The sequence below is a fragment of the Delphinapterus leucas genome, chromosome 7, assembly GCF_059928025.1.
Source record: "Delphinapterus leucas isolate spDelLeu-1000000601 "Yukka" chromosome 7, BTC_Dleu_Yukka2, whole genome shotgun sequence".
NCBI classification, from domain to species: domain Eukaryota; kingdom Metazoa; phylum Chordata; class Mammalia; order Artiodactyla; family Monodontidae; genus Delphinapterus; species Delphinapterus leucas.
The window spans coordinates 41,687,368-41,708,739 of record NC_143135.1 but is presented as its reverse complement, the minus strand read 5'-3'; the positions used below and the strand labels follow the sequence as shown (position 1 = coordinate 41,708,739).

Genomic DNA, 21,372 nt, shown 5'->3' with positions numbered 1-21,372 from the left:
GAGAAGGGCAATAGAGTCAGATAGCCATGGCATCTGACCCTGCCTTAACTGGCCGAATGAGTGAAAGTAATGTCACGTTTATTGTGTGAAGCGAGAGTGGAAAATGTGAGCAGATATAGTAAGTAAACCGCCCAGAATATTGCCAGACACAGAGTAGGTGTGCAGCAAAAGTTCTCAGTCTTTCCCTCCTTAGAGCACCCTCCTCCACAGGGTCCAGGGGGTTGGGGCAGCAGCCTCCTTGGTGGTGGGACAGAGTCCGCAGTGTCCCTGTACCCTATGATTTCCTCGCCAGACCCTGGGAATCCAGCGTCGCAAAATAAACACGGCCCCGCCGCTAATCGCCAGCGCGGAAACAAAACAGCGCTGCGCTCGGGGATCTGGGCAAAATCAGCCCTCCCTCTTCCTCCTCCTCCTCCTCCTCCGCCGCCCTCCCTTCCTCGCGCTGCTCGGCTTGCTCGGCTCGCTCGGCTCAGCTCAGCGCAGCGCAGCGCAGCTCGGCAGCCGCCAAGCCGAGGCGGCAAGGTCTCCCGCTCGCCAGCGCCGGCTCCGAGCTCCGCTCTCCGCCCGGGCTCTGCCAGGTCGCGCTTCCGCGGGGACCACTTCGAGCAGGAGTCGCGTGGCGAGCCGGCGGCGAGGCACAAAGTTGGGGGCCCGCGAGGATGAGGCTATCCGCGGCGTCCCTGAGACTGAGCCGGAGTCCAGCGCTGCTGGCCCTGGCGCTGCCTCTGGCCGCGGCGCTGGCCTTCTCCGACGAGACCCTGGACAAAGTGCCCAAGTCGGAGGGCTACTGCAGCCGCATCCTGCGCGTCCAGGGCACGCGGCGCGAGGGCTACACCGAGTTCAGCCTCCGTGTGGAGGGCGACCCTGACTTCTACAAGCCGGGAACCAGCTACCGCGGTAAGTGGCCCTGCGTGGCGTTGAGGGCGCGGGACCCGGCCCCCGGAGGGCGCCGACCGCGCGGTGCGGGAGGAGGGCGCACGGTTCTCAGGCGCACAGTGCGGGCGCAGCCCGGTAAGGGCCCTTCTGTCCTAGATGCCCTCAGCCCTTTTAGACCCGAGCCAGTGTCCGGGGCCGTCGCGGGCCACAGCCAGGAGATGCAGCCCCCACGTCTGACGCGCGGTTCCCGGGCATGGGCTGTAGCGGAGCGACGCGTCACTCTGGCCTGGCTGGGAGGGAACCTGGCTTCTTCCCCCGCCGGCTCCAGGAGAGAAGTGGAGACTCGCCTTTCTCCAGATCCGTCTCTGGAGTGGAGCGGACCCTGGCTTCTCTTAGTCGGGTCCCAGGCAAGGTGGTGACTCCGGCTTTCCCCACTCCCATCCCTGAAAGAAAGGAAACCAGCTTCTCACTGACCGGTCCCCAGTGGGATGGTCACTCCAGCTTCCCCGGACAGATCCCTACAGGAGAAGGGACTTCGGCTTCTACCTTAGCTGGTCCCAGGGCACGAGGAGGAGGGGAGAGGAGCCAGATGCGTTTCGGAAGGTTCCCTGAAAAGAACTCCAAATTATTCTCCGATGGTTCCAGGCGAGGGAGAAGACCCTGGATTTCTAGGACAGGCTCCCAGTGGACAGGGAGCTCTAGGTAGTTTTGGACAGGGAAAGGGAATCCGATGAAGACGGAAGGGAAGCCCGGATTCCCGAGGCCTGCTCCCTGGGGGCCGGGACCTTGGCTCCCGCAACCCCAAGTCTCAGTGCCCCAGGGATGCCGTTCCTACGCTCCTCAGCTGAGAGCCGGCTTTCGGGAGCGCAGAGAGGGGATGTCCAAGCAAGTGAGCGCCTCCCAAGCAGGACAGGCAGCTCGACCCGCACAGACCTGAAGATCACTTACGCCATCCCCAGGGCCCACCGCCCCTCTCTTCAGCCGGGTCATCTCCCCAGACATCTTTTCCCCGTGCTGCAGCTGCCCTTCTCCAGTCGCGAGCCAGGATGTCGGGCAGGGAAAGAAGCCTGCCTGGCCTCACCGGGGCCCCGCGGTCGGGGAGTGACAGGGCGCGTGTCCCTTCACCCCTGCCCCTTCAAAAGTCAATTCTAGGGTCAAGCAGGAAGAGAGGGGCTTTGGGGCACCGAGTGGGGTGCTCTTCCATCCCCACTTTCCCGGTTCCTAAGCATCTCGGGAAGAAGCAATGGGAACAATATTGGAGAAAGTTTGGGGCAGTGTCAGCGGGCGCCCGGGCCACACAGGCGACCAGAACCTTCTCAGAACGCTTCCTCCGTTTCCCTGCGTTCGTGTTCCCGACTTTCTCCACCTGGAGCTACCCAGAGCGGGCTTCCCGGCATAGCCTGCACGTGGATGCGCTCAGCAGCTGGCCGGCAGCCCCTGCAAGCCAGCACAGCTCGGCGGGATGCTGGGTACTCCGCGGAGACGGGCGGGGTGGGGTGGAGGGCACCCGGCCCAGCCCCGGGGAGCTGGCGGCGGGTTGGCTGGGCTGCCCTGAGAGCCGAACCTACGAGCGGCCGCAGCCTCTCCTCCGAGCTGGGAAGCAGCCAGTCCTCTCCGTGGACTGGAGGGAAGTGGGCGTAACTCCGCTGGCCTCTTCAGCCCTCCCCCAACCCGAGGGCCTGGGTTCCCTAGGAAAACTGTCCCAGCTCCACGTGGCAGGGAAAGAGGTGGCTCTGGAGTCAGGTGGACCAGGGTTTAGTAGCTGTGTGACCTTGTGCAAGTCCTTTAATTTATCTGAACCTGTTTCCCGGCTCTTGAAAACAGCTCTTTATCCAACCACCCTGGGCGGTTGCAGGGAGTGAATGAGTGCATAAAGATGAGCATGCCTGAGCTACAGCGGGCCCCCAATATGTGCTAGTTTGAGTTGGCTATGGGGCCCTAATGGTTTAATAATGGAGGGATGTGCCTGGTCAGATTGGTTTCTGGGGTGTGTGTGTGTGTGTGTGTGTGTGTGTGTGTGTGTGTGTGTGTGTGTGTGTGTGTGTGTGTGTGTGTGTGTGTGCATGCGTTTAAAAAGTAGGTTTATTCAGCACTCCTTTCACCCAGTCTACCAGTGAATGCCAGTTACCTCGGTCCTCATGAAATAATTGAATGAATGAATGAATAATTTCTCCATATCCTGAGGCTTGCCTTAGACTATTCCTCGTTTAGGACCAGGAGGATTTCTTTTTTCCTTTTTTTAATTTTTTGGTTGCGCTGCATGGCAAGTGGGATCTTAATTCCCCGACCAGGGATTGAACCCGTGCCCCCTGCAGTGGAAGTGGGGAGTCACAGTCTTAACCACTGGACCGCCAGGGAAGTCCTGGGAGGATTTCTTTTTTGGGTAATTCAGGCTAGTCTGCTGTGCAGGCCATGAGTCCTTCTGGGTTTCTTTTCCCACTTGAATCCTCCCAGTTTGTCCAAGCACTGGCAGCAAGTGGCCCCAGCACTGAGACAGAGATGCATCTGGGATTCACATTGACAGAGAGGTTCCATGACTGCCCAAGTATCCACTGCCAGCAGGTGGAAACTGGGGCTAGTAGGGAGGGGAACACTAGGCTTTCACCTTATAGGTTATTCCAGCCTAAAAAGTTAGCCTTTGGACTGTGACATCCGACTCAGGCCGTTGGTGGGCAGTCATCTTATCTCCTTTCTGGTGACTGAGAGATCCTGAACGAAAGATCTTACAGGAACCATGCTAAGGTCCTCTGAGTAAATACTCTGCGATAAGCAAACCTGATTCTGCCACTCAAAGTTAGGAAGAAAAGGGCACTGGCCTAGTTTGTGACATTTTCTGTTGGCTTATACTTTCTTAGAATAGTTACATTAGAAGTAAATCTAATACATTCTGCTCTAGGTATTGACTTAGGGCTGTGGAAATTAACATTCCCCTGGTGTTCTGTTTGCTGTTTTATTTTTTCCTGAATTAGGGCCCCTCACAATCGTTGGAATCAATGGCTTGTTTTCCTGCGGCAAACCTTTGTCCTCAGTATTCTAGTTCATCCCCAAAGAGCTTCTGCTCTCCATGCCCCCCACCCCAGCATATCCTTTAGGTATTCTAGACCGGAATAAAATGGTCACTATTAAGAAATATATTGAAACATGGGGTTTCTTCTCAACAGCCAGGATCCAGTTGAGATGATGATTCAGCCTTTTTCCAAGTTGTTAGTACTATATTGACTGCCTTCTCTCTCCCACCACATCTCTCTACTCTCCCTCCCTCTTCCCCCCAATACCCCTCCCTCTGCAATAATTGTGCTTTAGAAAGCTCTGAAAGGCCTGTTCTGTTTCTGACCATGGCCTCCTTTGAAAAAGAGATTACAGTGATTAAAAATAACAAGTTGAGGATTCTCAAGGGACTTCCCTTGTAAGAGGACAATTTGCAGGACCAGCCATTCCCAGATCCCAATTTCAAGCCAAATAGAAGAAAATCAGCTGAAATGTTCAAGAATTGATTGAAAATAAAAGAGGCTCTTTTGTCTGTCCAAAGGTCTGTTTATTAGGAAAATAAAGCCAGACCCTGGCTAATGAGAGTGGCTTTTCCTAGATGCTCTTTAAAGGGGAATTTCAAGGAACTTGATGGGGAAAGAATGTCCAGTTGAGATTACAAAAACTTGTCCAACTTCAAGCATAATTGAGGGATTTATTCTAAACCGGGAGGTTTGGAGACCTCCAAAACTGCTTTGCCTTCTTTTTCTTTGTCTCTCTTTGGGGCGCACACTGCCATAAGAATGTGTGTTCCAGAGTGTCCCATCTCCACCTGGTAGAATGAACACAGGCTTTGATGTTGGCTGGGTCTGTTTCTACTTCAGCTCAGTCACACATTCACTGTGTGACCTCAGGCAGGAGCTTTACCTCTCTGAGCTACAGTTTCTCCAACTGTAAAATGAGGCTGCTTCTCCCACCACCCACAGCATAGCTATGAGAATTAGAAATAATCCATGTCAAAAGAAACTGTCATACAGTAGGATATATATATATATTATATATATATATATATACACACACATACACACACATATGTATGTAATGTTATGAGATCATTATTTATTTTGGAAATAGAAAAATACTTGGCAGCTAGCACTGGATGAGATATTGTGTTAAGTACTTCCTACGCATCTCACTTATTCCTTCCAGTACTTTGGGGCAGTTTATTATTTTTATTTTATAGATGAGGACACTAAATCTCAGAGAGGTTTAGTAACTTGCCCATGGTCACACAGCTATAATCAGTGGAGTCAGGATACAGACTTAGGGATGTCTAACTCCTGAATCTCTGCTCTTAACCAGTCTCCTACGCTGACTCAATAAAATAAATTAGGAGTAGACTGAATTCACCCAGCTACCCTCAGCCTTCTAGATGTTGTCTTTGTTGAAGGAAAACAGCAATAGAAAATCAAGATAATAACTGACAGGGCTTTCCTGGTGGCGCAGTGGTTAAGAATCCACCTGCCAATGCAGGGGACACAGGTTCCGTTCCTGGTCTGGGAAGATCCCACATGCCACGGAGCAACTAAGCCCATGCTCCACAATTACTGAGCCTGTGCTCTAGAGCCCGTGAGTCACAACTACTGAGCCCGTGAGCCACAACTACTGAGCCCACGTGCTTAGAGCCCATGCTCCGCAACAAGAGAAGCCACCGCAATGAGAAGCCCCTTGCTTGCCACAACTAGAGAAAAGCCCGCGTGCAGCAATGAAGACCCAACGCAGCCAAAAATAAAATAAATAAATTTTTAAAAAAAAAATAATAATTGACATATCTTGGGACACAAAATATGAAGTGATGGGTCCTTATTTACATTTTCTTTTTATAGACTTCAGTGTTGCATTTCCCCATAAACCAGAAGATTAATTTAGAAACACGAAGAACCTTTGCCAATCTTTAGCCAATTCCTTTTGTTTGTGGGGAAACAGAAACAAATTGAAAATAAAAAACCCTAATTTGACTGTTGTTTTGTTTTTATATGCATATATTATATGCCTGTAAAATTATATGTTTGAAAAGTATACATGTAGAATCTGAAAAATTTAGGCTGGATAAGGTCTTTTAAATAAACTATTTCTTATCTAGTGTTTTTTTTTTTTAATTAAGCACTGCTTATGATTAACTGTAATTAATTATAAGTGACCCCCCACCTCTCCTCTTTTCTTTTTTTATTAGGTAACTTTAATTTTTTAACTTGTGCTCCCTTTTCATAAGTATTTAGTTCAAATAGATAATAAAAATTAAAAGATGCATGCATATCTACATGCTTAATAGTTGTGGGGATTGTTGCTTTGAGTTTTATGAAACCAAAAAGAAAACAGAACATACAGTAAAATGAAAGCATAAAAGTTGGAATTTTTCAAGGCTTTAAACTTGTGTACTTCCCATACACAGTTAAGTTGTTCCATTCCAGCTGGCTGACTCAACTGGAACAATGGGCTATAATTGCTGATATGTTTGCAAACATGCCATTAGCTTGTTATACAGAATGTCAGATGTAGGTCGATACCAATTTCTGCAGGGAAAAAAAAAAACACTTACCATCTTGTATTAGTCAGGATACAGGCTAAGCTCCTGTTACAAAGAGACCCCAAAATACAGTGTTTTAAACAAGAGATAAATGGGAAATCCAAGATGATGGGTGGCTTGTTCCACAAGGTCAATCAGTACCCCAGGTTCCTTCCATCTTGTTGCTCTACCATCTTCTAGCACTCTGCAGTCACAGAGTGACAAGTCACAGTACCTGAAATGTGGCTCGTCCAAACTGAGTTGTGCTGTAAGCGTAAGATGCACACTGGTTCTTGAATAATTAGTATGAAAAAAGAATAAGCTTCTCATTAATAATATTTTATATTGATTACATGTTGAAGTTATAATTGTATATAGTAGGCTACATAAAATATATTGTTAAAATTAATTTTACTTGTTTTACATTTATTCCTACCGGCTACTTGTTAACAAGTAAAATGAATTCCCCCTGGCTTGAGCTTATTTCTATTGGACAGCACTGTTCTTGGGAGTTGTCCTCATCACCATGGTGACAGCCAGCTCACTACCAACACATCTGAGTTCCAGTCAGCATGCAGAGGGGAAAGGAAGTAGAGGCAAGCAGCTTTCTTTTAGTGATGTGACCCAGAAATCACAGCACTTTCAAACACACTCCTTTGCTAAGAATTTGGTCCCATGGCCACACCTAGATGCAAGGGAGCCTGGGAAAGATAGCATTTAGCTGGGCAGCCACATGGCCAGTGAAAACTTTGGGGAGGGATTTATTTTTCAAAAGCATGAAGGTGAAAATGGATTTGGAGGGGCAGTTAGCCGTCTCTGTCACATGTTTTAATGCATAGTCATGTAAAAACAATGTTTCATGTTCTCTTTCTCAGTGATAGGTGGTCCAGGTGGGTCTTCTCAACAGCATGTGAGTTGATATTCCTGCTAAATGAATCAGTAGGGGAAGAAGTGTTGATGTAGGTGTGTGTGCACGCACGCGCGTGTGTGGTGTGTTGATAGGGTTCATACTGAGGAGAAATAAGGGGCCAGTGTGTCCGAGTAGCCTGCTCTGTCTCACCCTCTTCCTCGGTCTCACCCTTCCTCAAGGAAGCAGCAAGGAAGGGAAGGAATGAAGGAAGAAGTGGATAAAGCAAGAAAATGCAAGAGAGGGAGAGGAAAAAGGAAAAGAGGGGGAAGAAGGAGGAGGAGAGAAAGGAGGGGAAGGAGAAGAAAGAAATTAAGAGAAAAGAAAAAACCTCACTGGGATATACATTTAGAATGAGAAAGAAATAATTTTACAGAGGAGTCCCATTCTTTTTTAGTTTTAAAGTCTTAATGAAGACTATCATTCTCATTCTCTTAGTGAATAGATAAGTTCCCCCAAATCAGATCCCATTGATCATGCATTGTTTTATTAAGATTAGTTTAAAATAAGTGCTCTTAATCTGCTTTGGAATTTACTAAATTTGCTGAGATCAAAAATTTTTAAATTGAAGTATAGTTGATTTACAATGTTGCGTTACTTTCAGGTATACAGCAAAGTGATTCAGCTAATACATATTAACTGAATATATATATATATATTCTTTTTCAAGAGAGGAGTCTCACATTACTTGAGGATTAGAGTCAAGAGGCACTATGGAAAGCAAAAACCACATAAGTCAAAATTATTCCTTAAAAATCCTTTGCAATTTTACATAAACAATCACATGGATACTAGATTCAATCTAGCCTTATTTATGTGCCCCAGCAGATAGATCTGTTAGTGGGGAATAGAAACAAACTGACATTTCTCAATAAGTCCAGCACTTCTATTTTTTCCCCCAGCATTGGAAGAGACCAGCGTTTCCTCAGTTGAATACTAGATAAAACCATTGGTTTGTTGGTCCTTAAACACTGACATGACAAGTACGAAATACTTACTATCTGATGGACTAAGGGAACCCAGAGTCACAGCTCGTGACTGTCACATTCACACATGCATGCGTGTATTGAACACAGTGGCAAGTGGCCCATATGATCTCAAGTATTATTTCCTTTCTCTGTTTTTTCTCTGATGGTGTGCAGTTGTGTCTGGTTCCTGTCATATGCACCTCTCTGGAGCACCTACAGTGGCAGAGAGCTCACTACGTCACGTAAAGCTTTCTGTGTGGCTAGCCAGCTCATTTTTACTAGGTGTCTTGGCTGGGCTGGAGTTGAGGCTAGGATAGGAAAGGTAAGGATTTAGGTAACACTACAAGAAGACCTTTGTGAGCTCTACATAGACAAGGCTTCTAACTTGCACAGACTATTCAAAACTGCCGTGAAAAGTTGAGGGAAACTTTAAACAGGGGCCTGCTCACATCCACTGATTTGCTGAGGTCTAGGAGACCCACGGGAAATAACTTGAATCCTGTCTACAGTTGTGGTTCAGATATTTGCAAACACAGACTAGGTGAGAGGGGGAAGGACAGGGAAGGGCTGCGAGCACAAAATATTGTGTGTGGGGGATGGGAGTGTGGGGAGGTGGGCAGACTCAGACAGGTGGGAAGAACTGAATGGGGATTCTAGGTGCTACAGGAAGCTCTTCTGATGCTCTTCGTCTTCCCCCCTTCCTCCTTTTCTTCTTCTTCTTCATTTTCTTTTCCTCCTTTTCTTTCTTCTCCTCACAGCAGCAACCCTGACCTTTGAATTTTCCAAACACACCAAGCTCATTCCCACCCCAGGGCCTTTGTATATGCTTTTCTCCATGCCTCGAATGCTCTGCCCCAGATCTTTGGCTCACTCTTTGTCTTTTGAGTCTCAGCTCAGATGTTATTTCTTTAAACATCTTTAAAGATGTTATTTCTTTAAATCTGACCACCAGTTTATGTTTCTCATTACCTTGGCCTGGTTTTGTTTTCTTCATACCCCTGAACCACTCTCTGAAATGATCTTTATCATCTGCCTCCTCGAGCTAGAATACAAGCTTTCTGGGAGCAAGGACTTCGCCTTTGTTATTTGCCGTTTTATTGCCAGCACCCAAAAGAGCGTGTGGCCATCACAGGCACTGAATCATTATTTATCGAAAAGTGAATGTATCATTTAAACCCCGAGAACCCCTCTAAAAGAGAGAAGTGAGATCTCCCTCTAAGGGAGCTGGATGGAAGGAAGGGAAAGCATTTCTCCCTCCGCCAGAGGGAGGTGAGGCCAAGGAATGGGGACAGATGGCAAGGATCTCCATGTGGTGGCAGCAGAGAGAAAGGATGCTCACTCAGTGCCCTGGGGGCATTGGGTGGAGGCTGAGGGCAGGTAGACAGTCCGGGTCCAGGGTGAAGGCTGTTGGAAGCGAAGAGATTGGCAGTCATATGCATGGTGGGAAGCGGGATCGTTGATGGTTCAGAGGTGAAGAGCACAAGGACAGCAGGCAAGAGAGCAAAGGGAAGGAGCTGCCAGCCTCAGACACTGACTCTGATTACGTGGAGAATAGGGCAGAGGGGATTGTTGATCCATCAAGCGTAGACACCAGTTATTAAAGTGACTTTCCCTGGAAGCAGCTCTTTGTGGAGTCATTTGTGTGATTTCCAAACCTAGTTATGCGTAAGAATCACTTGGAAAGTTTAAAAAATATATATATATATCTTCACTGGCTTCACCCCAACAAAGAGCTGGATTCCAGGAATCTATATTCTTTCTTTCTTTTTCTTTTTTTTTAAAAGCAAGATGGTGAGACACAAAGAGAAGGTGGCCAAAAGGTGGCCACTTCTCTGTGAATGTGCTTCCCCACCCCCATCTCTCCCAGCCTCACCCCCAGCCTCCTAGTCCCACATACTTGGTCACATCACTGCCCTATCCTGTTTCTGTCAACACAGTGGCCAATGGCATGTCCTCAGAGCCAACACAGTGGTGACATTCCCCTGCCTTGGCCGAGGAGTGGTGGGGAGGGAAGAGCTGTGAGCTTCCTCTAGGTGACAACCCTCGCAGATCAGCAGAGCCTGAGCTAAGGCGACCTTGTTGTGCATCTCTGCTGCCAAAGACTGCCTCCCGTGTAACTTCCACTCATCACCCCGGGTTCTATCCTCTGGAGTCCAGCAGATAAGGTTTCCCCTTGGCCATATGTCAGCCCTTGAGATGTTTGTGAAGAAACAGGTACTATGACTTCTCTTCTGATTAAAATGCCCTGCTTTCTTCAACCATTCTTTGTAGGACACTCTTCCTTATTCCCTTGCACCTTGGACTCCAGATGTGCTCTGATCAGGGTGGAACATGGCAGGATGATTATCTCCCTTGTTCTGGACACCGTGTTTGTGTTAAGCTTGCCAGGTCTTGTGCTCGCTGTTTTGGCAGCTGTGTTGTACTCTGGAATCACACTGAGCTTGCAGCCAGCAAAAAATTCCTGTGATTTGGTGGGAAGGCTTGCCGCCCTCCTTTCCCTGTACTAGTGAAACTGGTCCTAGAACATAAGCTTTGACATGATTCCCCATTAGACTTAATCCAGCGTATTTGGGTCCATCACGGTAGCTGTCAACCATTCATGAATCTGGATTCTGTCACTGAATGACCTATCCACATAGTCTAATTTTGGATTATCCACAGTTTTGACAAGCAAGCCTTAGAAGGCTTTAGCTAAGAAGTTGGTAAGAGTGATGAGCAGGTCAGGGCTTAGGACAGAGCATTCTGACATCCCTTAAAATCTTGCTCCAAAGCTGACATCTAATTAAAATAGTATTGAAGTCAACTGATTTTCTGTTACCTCAGTGGCACTTAAATACTAACGGCCACCCTGCTGGTCAGCCACCTCAGTTTAGTCGCAAGTACTGTTTCTTTAGCCTGATAATGAATCTTACAGTCTAGGCAGAATTATTTTCTTTGTTCCAAAATTAGTCAGGAGTCTTTCCACTGCAAGTGACAGGAACAAAGTCTAACTAAAGCAAAAAATAGAATTATTGAGTCCTATATTTGGAAAGCCCACGGGTGGATCTGGCCAGCTTCAGGTATAAATGGATCTAGGGACTTGAACAAAGTTCTCTCTCTCTCTCTCTCCCTCCCTCCCTCCCTCCCTCCCTCCCCCCCTCCCTCCTCCCTCCTCCCTCCCCCCCTCCTTTTCTTTCTTCCTCTCCCTTTCTCCTTTCCTCTCCATTTTTTCCATTCACTCCTTTTACCTTCTGTCTCTCCTTCCATCCTTTACCTCTTGGCTGTGTTTTTATGTGGTGGCACAATTTTTCTTACTGCAGATAAACTTTCTCCCAGTGCCAGGGAAGATAGCTGTCAACAACCTTCAGTGAAAAGACTTTCAGTTCTGTAACTGAAACAAAAGCCTTTCCCCCTTTACTTCCAAGCTGAAAAATCCCAGGGAAGGATTCTGATTGGCCCAGCTTGGATGACATACCCAGGGGAATGGGGTACATTACGATATGGAGATAGACTGCATCTGGGTCACAGTCACTTCTATGACTTGCTATTTCAGGAGGGAGAAGGGGGACTGTGATTGGCAGCCCCAAAGATCACATGGTCAGTGTAAGGGAAGGTGTGGGGGTCCTAGACAGCATGTGTTCCTTAGAACTTCCTACCCTCCCCCAGATACATTCTCTTGGCTGACATATCTCCAATTCCTCAGGAGTATTCTTCCCATCTATTCCTCTTCCCAGCCACGTATTGGTTAGCTCAGGGCCCATTTACCTGGTTCCCAGCTAATCCATGATGAGAGAGCACATGGGGGAAAGAATGAACTTCTATTGAATGGTTGCAATGTGCTTCATATACCTTATCTCATTTAGTCCTTATGACAAATGCATGAAATGATAACGATGATCCCTACTTTAGAGCGGAGACTCATTGATCTTTAAATATATTTTATTAATTTAGCCAAATTTATACTTACTATTACAAATATTAATTCATTACTTGTTAGGATAACAATAGAAGTACTGTTACTGCCATCTTACAGGAGATTGTCAACTGAGGTAATGAGAAGTTAAATAATTAGTCCGAGGTAACACGTAGTAAACAGAGAGGAATTTGAACGCAGGTCTGTTAGCTACATCCATTGTACATCTATAGGTACAGCCCTTACAACTTTAAATATGCATGATCTTTAATCTGGAATGAGAGGTATTTCATCTCTTCTGGGGAATGCTGGGAGCATTCACTGAGGAAGTTCATCCAAGCGAACAGCATAATCCACCCTCACCACATGCACTTGCTCGCCCTTGGACTTTTAGCCCTGCCTTCCTATCTGCCAGCCTGTCACCAGCATCTTCTCCTGCCTGCTCCTGGCTGGGTGGGCTGAATTGCCAATTTCTAAGTAAGGTATGCAAGTGAGTTGCAGCTGCCCAGAGCTCCACAAGTTAAGCAGAGTTGGGAGGGGACCACCATGGCTTATGTAATGCTCCAGCAGTCCTTATAACTAATCCCATGTTACAAGTTAAGGCAGAAGCTCAAGTTCATTGTGGTTGATGCGTGGGGCGGGAAGACTGGGCATCTCAGTAACATATAGCAGGTGGATGGCAGGGGCTGGCCTTGTAATGGAACTGGGATCTGGTTCAGGACCTTCTCCTTGAGGCTGGGTCTGGAGGGGTCCGAAACCCAGAGGTAGAGCGGGGAGGGTGATGGCCCTAGAAAAGATCCAGTGATGGCAATGGGCATAGCAGAGGCACTGGAGTTTATGTTACATGGTTGACAAACCAGCATTTGAAGGGCTCAGAAAGTTATTTGGGAAATAGGTGGGACTCATGTGTTCCTATAATAAGGAGGGGAGAACTCCACGTTTGGTGGAGATTTGAGGTCAGGCTCCTGTGTGAAACATCAGTCCTCATACAGACAGGCCAGAGAGGCCCTTGCCACTGAGCCGGTTTTTAGGGAAAGGCTGTAATCCAATAATCACACAGCTTCTAGCCTGATCTTCCTAAAACACAAACCTGAATACGACACTCCCCAACTCAAACCCTTCAGTGCCTCCTCGTCACCTCCAGGGTGGTATCTGCACTTCTCAGCCACAAGTCTTCAAAGCCCTGCTATCTCGCGCCTTCTCACCTTCCTCCCCTAGCCTCTTATAACACTTCCCTCCCAGCTTGCAACTAATGAAATACAGAATTGCTTCTGGTTTCCAAGGCCAAGACTGGCCCACCATGCCTTTCCCTCTGCCTGAGATGGTATTGCTCCTCTTGTCCACTGGACAAACTCCTATACCTCATTCAATTTGTAGCTCAAATGCCACCTCCTCCTTGAAGTCTCCTTTAACTCCCCTAGTAGACTCAGATGTTCTCTCCTCTGGGATCCCAGAGCACTTCATTCATACCTCCGTAACACCCGTTGTATGTTATAAAAATACCTGCCGATGTGTCCTTTTCTCCCAGCTGTTAGGCTGTGTGCTCCCAGAAGGCAGAGGCTGGGTCTTTTCTCTCTGTGTCTCCAGAGGCATAGTTCAAGACAGACTTGGTCTCTGCTCTCACAGAGCTTACAAGTGATTAGGGGAGACCAGCATTTAACAAGTAATTCACAAATAAGTATTTAATTAAGACTGGTGAGAGGTATTCAAGAAGAAGAAAGGCGTGTTGAAAAGCTATATCATGTGGGGGTGGGAGGGGCTGAGACACCCTCACGGGGCTCACTGTCTATGGTATGAGCCACTGCAAGAATACTCAGTTCATTATAAGGACTTACCCAAATCTCCCCCTAACCTGGCCCTGTGACCATCATCCCCAAAGACAGCGATCTCTGCTGCAGTCCCATCAGTGGTCCTACACTGGCACCTACTAGAGTTTTTCTCTGGAGGTTCAAACATTGTCCCCAAGGGCCAGCTTTTTGAAACTCATTGTCTGTTAATGAGCTAGCTAAGCATCATGATCTTTAGCATCACCATCATCGTTTTGATCACCGTCTTCATCCTCAACATCACCAGCACCACCATCATCGTCCTTTACAATTCTGGATCCTTTATATGTGCCAGGCGCTGTGGTAAATGCAGTCATCTCTGCATTCCTATAGAAAGGTAACATCGTGAACCTCATTTTTTAAAAAATGAGGAAACGGGGAGGTTAGATAACTCACCAGAGGTCACACAGTTAATAAGTGGTGGCTCTAGGATTCTAATCTGAAATCTTTGCTTTTAACCTGTTCCCCGTCTGTGCTCACAGGATGGCTCCAAACGGACCTTTTTTAAATTTTATTTTAATCCTTCATAAGCTTTTTTCTTGAATTTCCTGGGTCTCTTAATGGCCTCTTTTGGGAGGCACTTGGCAGGAGTCACTAGAGAGAAGATTCTATTATTTATTGCCAAGTAGCCATCTTCAGTCATTACTGGGACTCAGAACACGCTGCACATTTGTTCCTTTCAGGAGAGATTCATATAATGGCCTTCTCTAGAGAGATAGGGTCTCCTCTCTTCCTTCAAATTATACGGTGTAACACAGTCATCACCACTGATAATTATGGCTTGACACCACACAAGTTCAGCCCCCAGAGCCTTCATCTTCTGCGTTGTATTTAATAAGGTAGAGTAGAACTTTAGTTTTCTAGAATTTCCAGGAACGCATCATTCCAGGAAGCCGAGTTTATGGGTAGCCCTTTAAGTGCTCTGCACAGATATACAAAAAGATGCCTACTTACCATTCGGAAACATTGTTTAATAATATTCTTATCAAAACAAAGCTTACGTACAGAAAAGCTCACAAATCATGCATCTTGGTGAATTATCACTTGTTGAATACACTCATGCAGCTGGCACCCAGATCAAGAAATAGAACATGACCTGAACTCCAGAAGCACCCCTGTTCCCTCCCAAATCAGCACTGCCTCCCCTTTCCCGCACTTGTAAGCACTGACCTGACCCCTAGGATCATAGATTACTTTGCCTGGTTTTGAACTTTATATAAATGTCCTCATACTTTTTGTATTCTTTTGTGTCTGTCTTCTTTCACTCGAGATTATGTTTGTGAGATTTACCCATGTTGTTGTAGGTAGAAGTAATTTGTTCATTTTCATTACTCTAAGGCATTCAATTCTATGACTGGCCACAACTTATATATCCATGGCTGCTGATGGACATTTGAGTGCTTCCAGTTGGAAACAAATAATGTTACTATGAACATCTGATAGGTGTCATTTGATGCACATATGTCTGCATTTCTGTTGATTTAAGGGTGGCAACACTGAGTCATAGGGTATGTATAAGCTCAGCTTCAGTAAATGCTGCTGAAGAGTTTTCCAGGGAAAATTGCTCATATTCAGTTCATCAGTAGTGTGTGAGAGTTCCAGTTAACAACATTTGATAATGTGAATCCTTTTAAGGTTACTCAATCTAGTGGAAATGCAGTAGTATTTTATTGTGGATTTAATTCTTATTTCCCTGTTGACAAATGAGGTTCAGTGCCTTTTCGTATCTTTATTGGCCATTTGGGCACCTTCTTCTGTGAAGTGTTAGTTCATGTGATTTCCCTATTTTTTTTCTTTGGGTTCTCTATCGTTTCCTTATTGGTCTTAGAGAGTTCTTTATATATTTTGGATAAAAGTCAATTTATATATTTTGGATAAAAGTCCATTTCTGGTTAAATGGATTGCAAATACCTCCTTCCACACCATGGCTTACTTTTTCTTAGCAGTGTCTTTTGATAAGCAAAATTTTGACACCATTCCATTTACACATCTTCTTTATCATCAGTATTTTTTTTTTATGTCCTGTTTAAAAACTCTTTCCTACTCCAAGGTCATTCATATTTTATCTTATGCTACTTTCTAAAACCTTATTGTTTTACTTTTCACATTTAGCTCTACAATCCATGTGAAATTTATTTTCTGAAAGATGTGAGGCAGGGCTTCTCTGGTGGTGCAGCGGTTGAGAGTCTGCCTGCCAATGCAGGGGACGTGGGTTCGTGCCCCGGTCTGGGAAGATCCCACATGCACGGGCTAGGCCCGTGAGCCATGGCCGCTGAGCCTGTGCGTCTGGAGCCTGCGCTCCGCAGCAGGAGAGGCTGCAGCAGTGAAAGGACCGCGTACCAGGGGGAAAAAAAAAAAAAGAAAATATGTGAGGCAAAGACCAAGATTCACCTTTTTTACACGGTTTCCTAGTTGTCATTGAAAATATCTTCTTTCCCCCACTGCTCTGCTGTATATCCTTAATGATAAATCAAGTTCACATATATTTGTGGAACTTTATCTGGACCTCAAACTATTCAGGCCTATTTTTCTTTCCTTGTTATGGTACACTGGCTTAATTTCTATAGCTGCATAGGTCTCGATATCTGGGAATAGAAGCCATCCAACCTTGCCCTTCTTTTTCCAGATTGCCTTAGGTATTCTTGGCCCTTTGCATTTTCACATCAATTTTAGAAACGGCTTGTCAATATCACAGAAATCATGCTGCGAATTTAATGTAAGTTGCACTAAATCTATAAATCAATTTGAGAAGAATTGACATCTTTACAACCCTGAGTCTAGCAGTCCATTAACACGATTCAGTAAATGTAATTACATATCAACTCTGTGCTAATCACTGTGCTGAGCTAAGATGTGGTTCTTGTCTTTGAAGGACTCACAAATAGGTAAACAAATACTTACACACAAAATATGATTTAATGTGATCATCTCATCACTGATAATAATAAGAGCTAATATTTAATAAGTGCCTATTATCTGCCAACCATGATTTTAAGAACTTTAGTGCATTAGTTATGTTTTACACTGATACTTTGAGGTTAAACGCTGTTATTAGGCCCATTATATAGGTATTTTTAATCTTAACAAAGTCCAGGGAAAAAGAGCACCCAGGTCTTGATGGGAAAGTCAGAGGAAACAGGAAACATCACAGTAAAGGTGAAAATTTAGCTGATTTCTAAAGAAGTTTGCTAAGAATGGAGGAGGTAGAACATTCCAAGCATATGAATAGCATATGGAAAGAAAAAATACTGTAGGGTGAAATGATATATGGCTTTTCAGGAAGCTGCCAGTGAGCGAGTCCCAGGACTGAAATGCAGTGTGGCAGGGAACGGAAACGTGGCTGAAGCTCTCCAGAAAGGCAGAGTCTGTGGGCCTATCAGTCTATGGGGTTTGAGCTGTAGCCTGAAGGCAGTGACTGTGCAGCAGAAATTGACTGTCTGTCTTATGCTGGGTTCCCCAGAAGCAGGTATTATTCATTTCCTAGGGCTCCCACGTATAGAACCACAAACCGGTGGCTTAAAACAACAGAAATGTATTTGCTCACGGTTCTAGAGGCTAAAAATCTGAAGTCAAAATGTCATCAGAGGGCTTCCCTGGTGGCGCAGTGGTTGAGAGTCCGCCTGCCGATGCAGCGGACACGGGTTCGTGCCCCAGTCCAGGAAGATCCCACATGCCGCGGAGCAGCTGGGCCCGTGAGCCGTGGCCGCTGAGCCTGCGCATCCGGAGCCTGTGCTCCGCAACAGGAGAGGCCACAACAGTGAGAGGCCCGCGTACCGCAAAATAAAAAGTAAAAAATGTCATCAGAGTTGGTTCCTTCTGGAGGCTCCTAGGGAGTTTCTTCCATGCCTCTCCCAGCCTCTGGTGACAATCCTTGCTGTTCATTGGCCTGCAGATGCCTCACTCCAATCTCTGCCTCTGTCATCACCTGGCATTCTTCCCTGTGTGTCTCCATGTCTCTTCTTCTACGGACACTGGCCATCTTGGACTTAGGATTACCTTAACCCAATATGATCTCATCTTAACTAATTACATCTGCAAAGACCCTATTTGCAAATAAGATCACATTTCCAGGAACCTGGGATTAGGATTTTAACATATATTTTGGGAGGACACAATTTAACCCCATAACAAACTCTCAGGTGAGGATTTGGGTGCCCTTGACTTATTAAGGAAATGCTTCCAGGGGAGGCCAATAAGGGAGTGGGGAACTGGGACGGGGAGGAAGAAGCCTTGCCAGCCCATGACCCCAGTGAGCTCTGATTCTGCAGGGCCATTTCGAGGTGTCAGGTACCCCTCAGAATGGTCATCACCTGATGCAAGGTAGCTGGGCCTTTCATAGTAGGCAGAGCAGACGCCAGTGACCAGGGACGAGCTGCAGGTGCTGGCCTCTGGAAGCAAAGGCACATCAGCACCAGGGTCACATTACAGTGGTACAGAGGAATTTGAGGTGATCTGGGCAGAGCACCTTTACTGTCTGCTTCTTGTTCTCTGCTTCTCTTCCTCCAGAATTGTGTAGAATAGCCTTGAAAGCCCTCCCACCCCACCCTAGATAACCTCCCACTGCTGTGGGGCTGTCTGTCTATCCCTCAGAGATCTCAGTTCTTTCTCCTGACATCATAAGCATCATTTTCTGCCTGCCACTGCTGTGCAACCACATTTCTTACTCTTCTTTACTTCTTTGTGCTTTTTTCTCATCCTTTCTTCCTTCCTTTCTATCTGACCTTTTATAGACATCAGTAGCCACCAATCAGAGTGCACCTTCACTTTTGTGGGATGAACTGGCTAACCACAGCATGAGACGTGCAGTCTTTGTCTCCAAGTGCTTCTCTAAGATGTCATTGTGTTGGTGGCTCACGGACCATTACCGAATTTTCCTAGATGGTGGTTTTAAGTTTTGGACTTTTGGAATGTTTCATTTTTAGGACTGAAACTAGAAGACTAAATGCCCCTCCTTAACAGGGGGTTGCTTATCAGAATCACATAAATACTATAGGTTCAATGAATTGAGTTTTAAATTTTGAAAACAGTCGACACTTACGGAATACACACACTATAGATATTCCTATATATGTAGGAATGTAGAGCAATGAGTGGAGTGTTAAACTGGGGAGGGGGCCAGACCCAAAGCCTGCCTCTGGGTGGTCTTACTACCTTCAGCGTGTCTGTTGACATTTCTGTGTCTTTGTGTCCTATTTGTGAAATTAGAGGGCTTGGAATGGAGGATTCTTAGGATAGCACTAATAGTCTATAATTTTATGTTTAAAGAATCTTAGCATTTTAATGTAGGCAGTAATTTAGACCTCAATTTACATCAGTTTCAAGAAGCTTGAATCTCTTAGATGCCAGGCTCTGTGCTAGGTGATAGGGATACAAAGAAAATGAAAACCCAGTTCCTCTCCAGCATTAACTCACAGTCCAGTGGAAAAGGGTGGTAAAAATAGCATTGCAATCCAGTGCAAAATTTGCAATAAAGGATTTCCATCAGGGGATTGTAGATACAAAGGGAGGGGCAAACACCATTGCTAAGATCCCTGAGCTAGATTTCAATGAATACCTAGTTCTCTGGGTCGATGTGGGAAGGAAGAGTTTAAAGTAGGTTCATAATTCCAACTGCTGTAACAAACAATTCCCCACAATATAAGTTTATTTCCAGTTTATGCCAAGTATAATATGGATGTTTCTGGTCCATGAGTGATTATCTGTGTGGTTATCCAGAAACCCAGGTTCCTTACATCTTGTGGCTCTACCGTCCTTCTCCTGGGGCATCAGAGTCCTCTGCTGGATCTCCTGCATTCAGCAGGCAGAGATGGGAGAGGAAGAATGGAGAATCATGTAGAAAGTCTGGATGGGCCAGGCAGGAAGTGGCATGCATCATGTCTGTTCACACTTTCCACCGGTAGGACTGGGGCACCAGCAGACCAAACTGCAAGGGAGGCTGGGAATGTGTTCTAGCTGAGTACCTACAAGAAATAGGAAATGTGTTTTGCCACATCTTACAGGAGTTTGTGCTGCAAGCAGCTGGATCTCTCTTGAGCTGATCTGTGGAAGTGTAACATTAGATAACTGTCAAGACTAGAGTTGCTGACCAGGGACTAGTTTTGTCAAATTGTGGTTACTGAGAGAGAGCTCCCCTCAGCCTTGGTTGATTCAAGAATTCCTAAGTGAGATTGTAGTTCAGACGTTTAGTAGGTTCTGAAATGTGAGAGGGGGCTGGGTGGAGAGGGTGAAATTTCACTACTCTACAGAATGAGCCTTTCCCACTGACAGCTGCCCCTGCTACCCACAGGTCTGGGATGTTGGGGAACTCAGCGTTTATCCGTTTGACGAATGGAAGGCAGCTGATTCTTACGCTTAAAATCTGCTCTCTTCTGTCTCTGCAGTGACACTTTCAGCTGCCCCTCCCTCTTACTTTAGAGGATTCACATTGATCGCCCTCAAAGAGAACAGAGAGGGTGATAAGGAGGAAGACCATGCCGGGACCTTCCAGGTAAGACCCCTTCTGGGCTTTTCCAGGGACCCCTGTCGCTCTAGTAGGTAGATGCCAAGTGAAAGGTGGGCCAGATCGAGGAGGCTGAGGGTAAGGAATGGGGCAGGTATCTGAGGGGGCTTCTCATGCAATTCCCTTGACCATTGGTCGGGTGAGCCAGGTCCATGGAAAGACCTGTAACGGAGTAGGCAGCAAATGCCTCGCGCCTACCTTAAGGCCTTGGGGCTTGGCCACCAGGCAGGGCTCTTCTGGGGCTCACAGTACCTTGGGCAGCAGACAGTCCAGTGTGGTGGGAGCTCCGAGAACCCTGCCGAGGCACGGATGTGTTTCCTGTGCAGCCATTTCTCAGTCGACTGGCAATTTTTAAGTGTAAACGGAACAAGAGCTTAGGCTGGCCAGACTGGAGGGAGTTCAAAGCACGGGAGAAGGACTATTAAGGGAACGAAGAGATTGATTTATGAGGGAAGATTAAAAGAACTAAACATGCTTTGCTTGGCTAAATGAACAGGGCCGAGTTGAAGAGGTGGTAATGGTCTTTAAATGTCAGTCCTTGCAGAGCAGCCTCTTCCAGGGGAGGCCTCGTTTGACTTTGTACAAAAGGGCACAGCAAGACGAAAGTGGGTCAGGAGAAGAAAGGGAATCTCAAAGACAAGGGCCCTGCCAGTGAGTCATATTTCACCGTGGAATATTCTTCCAGGGGAAGTGGCAGGAACATCACCCCCTCTCAGAGGTTTAGAAAGAGGCCGGCAAGTTGTCAGAACATGTCCCAAAATGACTGGGGCGATCCTAGGAGGAGGCGCGGCCAAATCTGCTGTAACCATTTTTCATCTCAAATTTCCATTGTTCTGGAATCCATTTTTATCTGGCATTTGCAAACTCAGAA

General features: G+C 46.3%; 1 protein-coding gene across 1 annotated transcript in view; it reads left to right on the top strand.

Moving 5' to 3' along the window:
• The first annotated feature begins 377 nt into the window (after positions 1-377).
• Positions 378-21,372, top strand: part of SPON1 (spondin 1) — a 273,677-nt gene continuing 252,682 nt past the window's right edge. The window contains exons 1-2 of the mRNA XM_022555726.3: positions 378-897; positions 20,383-20,489. Of these exons, the coding sequence (XP_022411434.1) occupies positions 660-897; positions 20,383-20,489 (345 nt within the window). The 5' untranslated portion in view covers positions 378-659. The remainder of the gene's footprint in view (positions 898-20,382; positions 20,490-21,372) is intronic.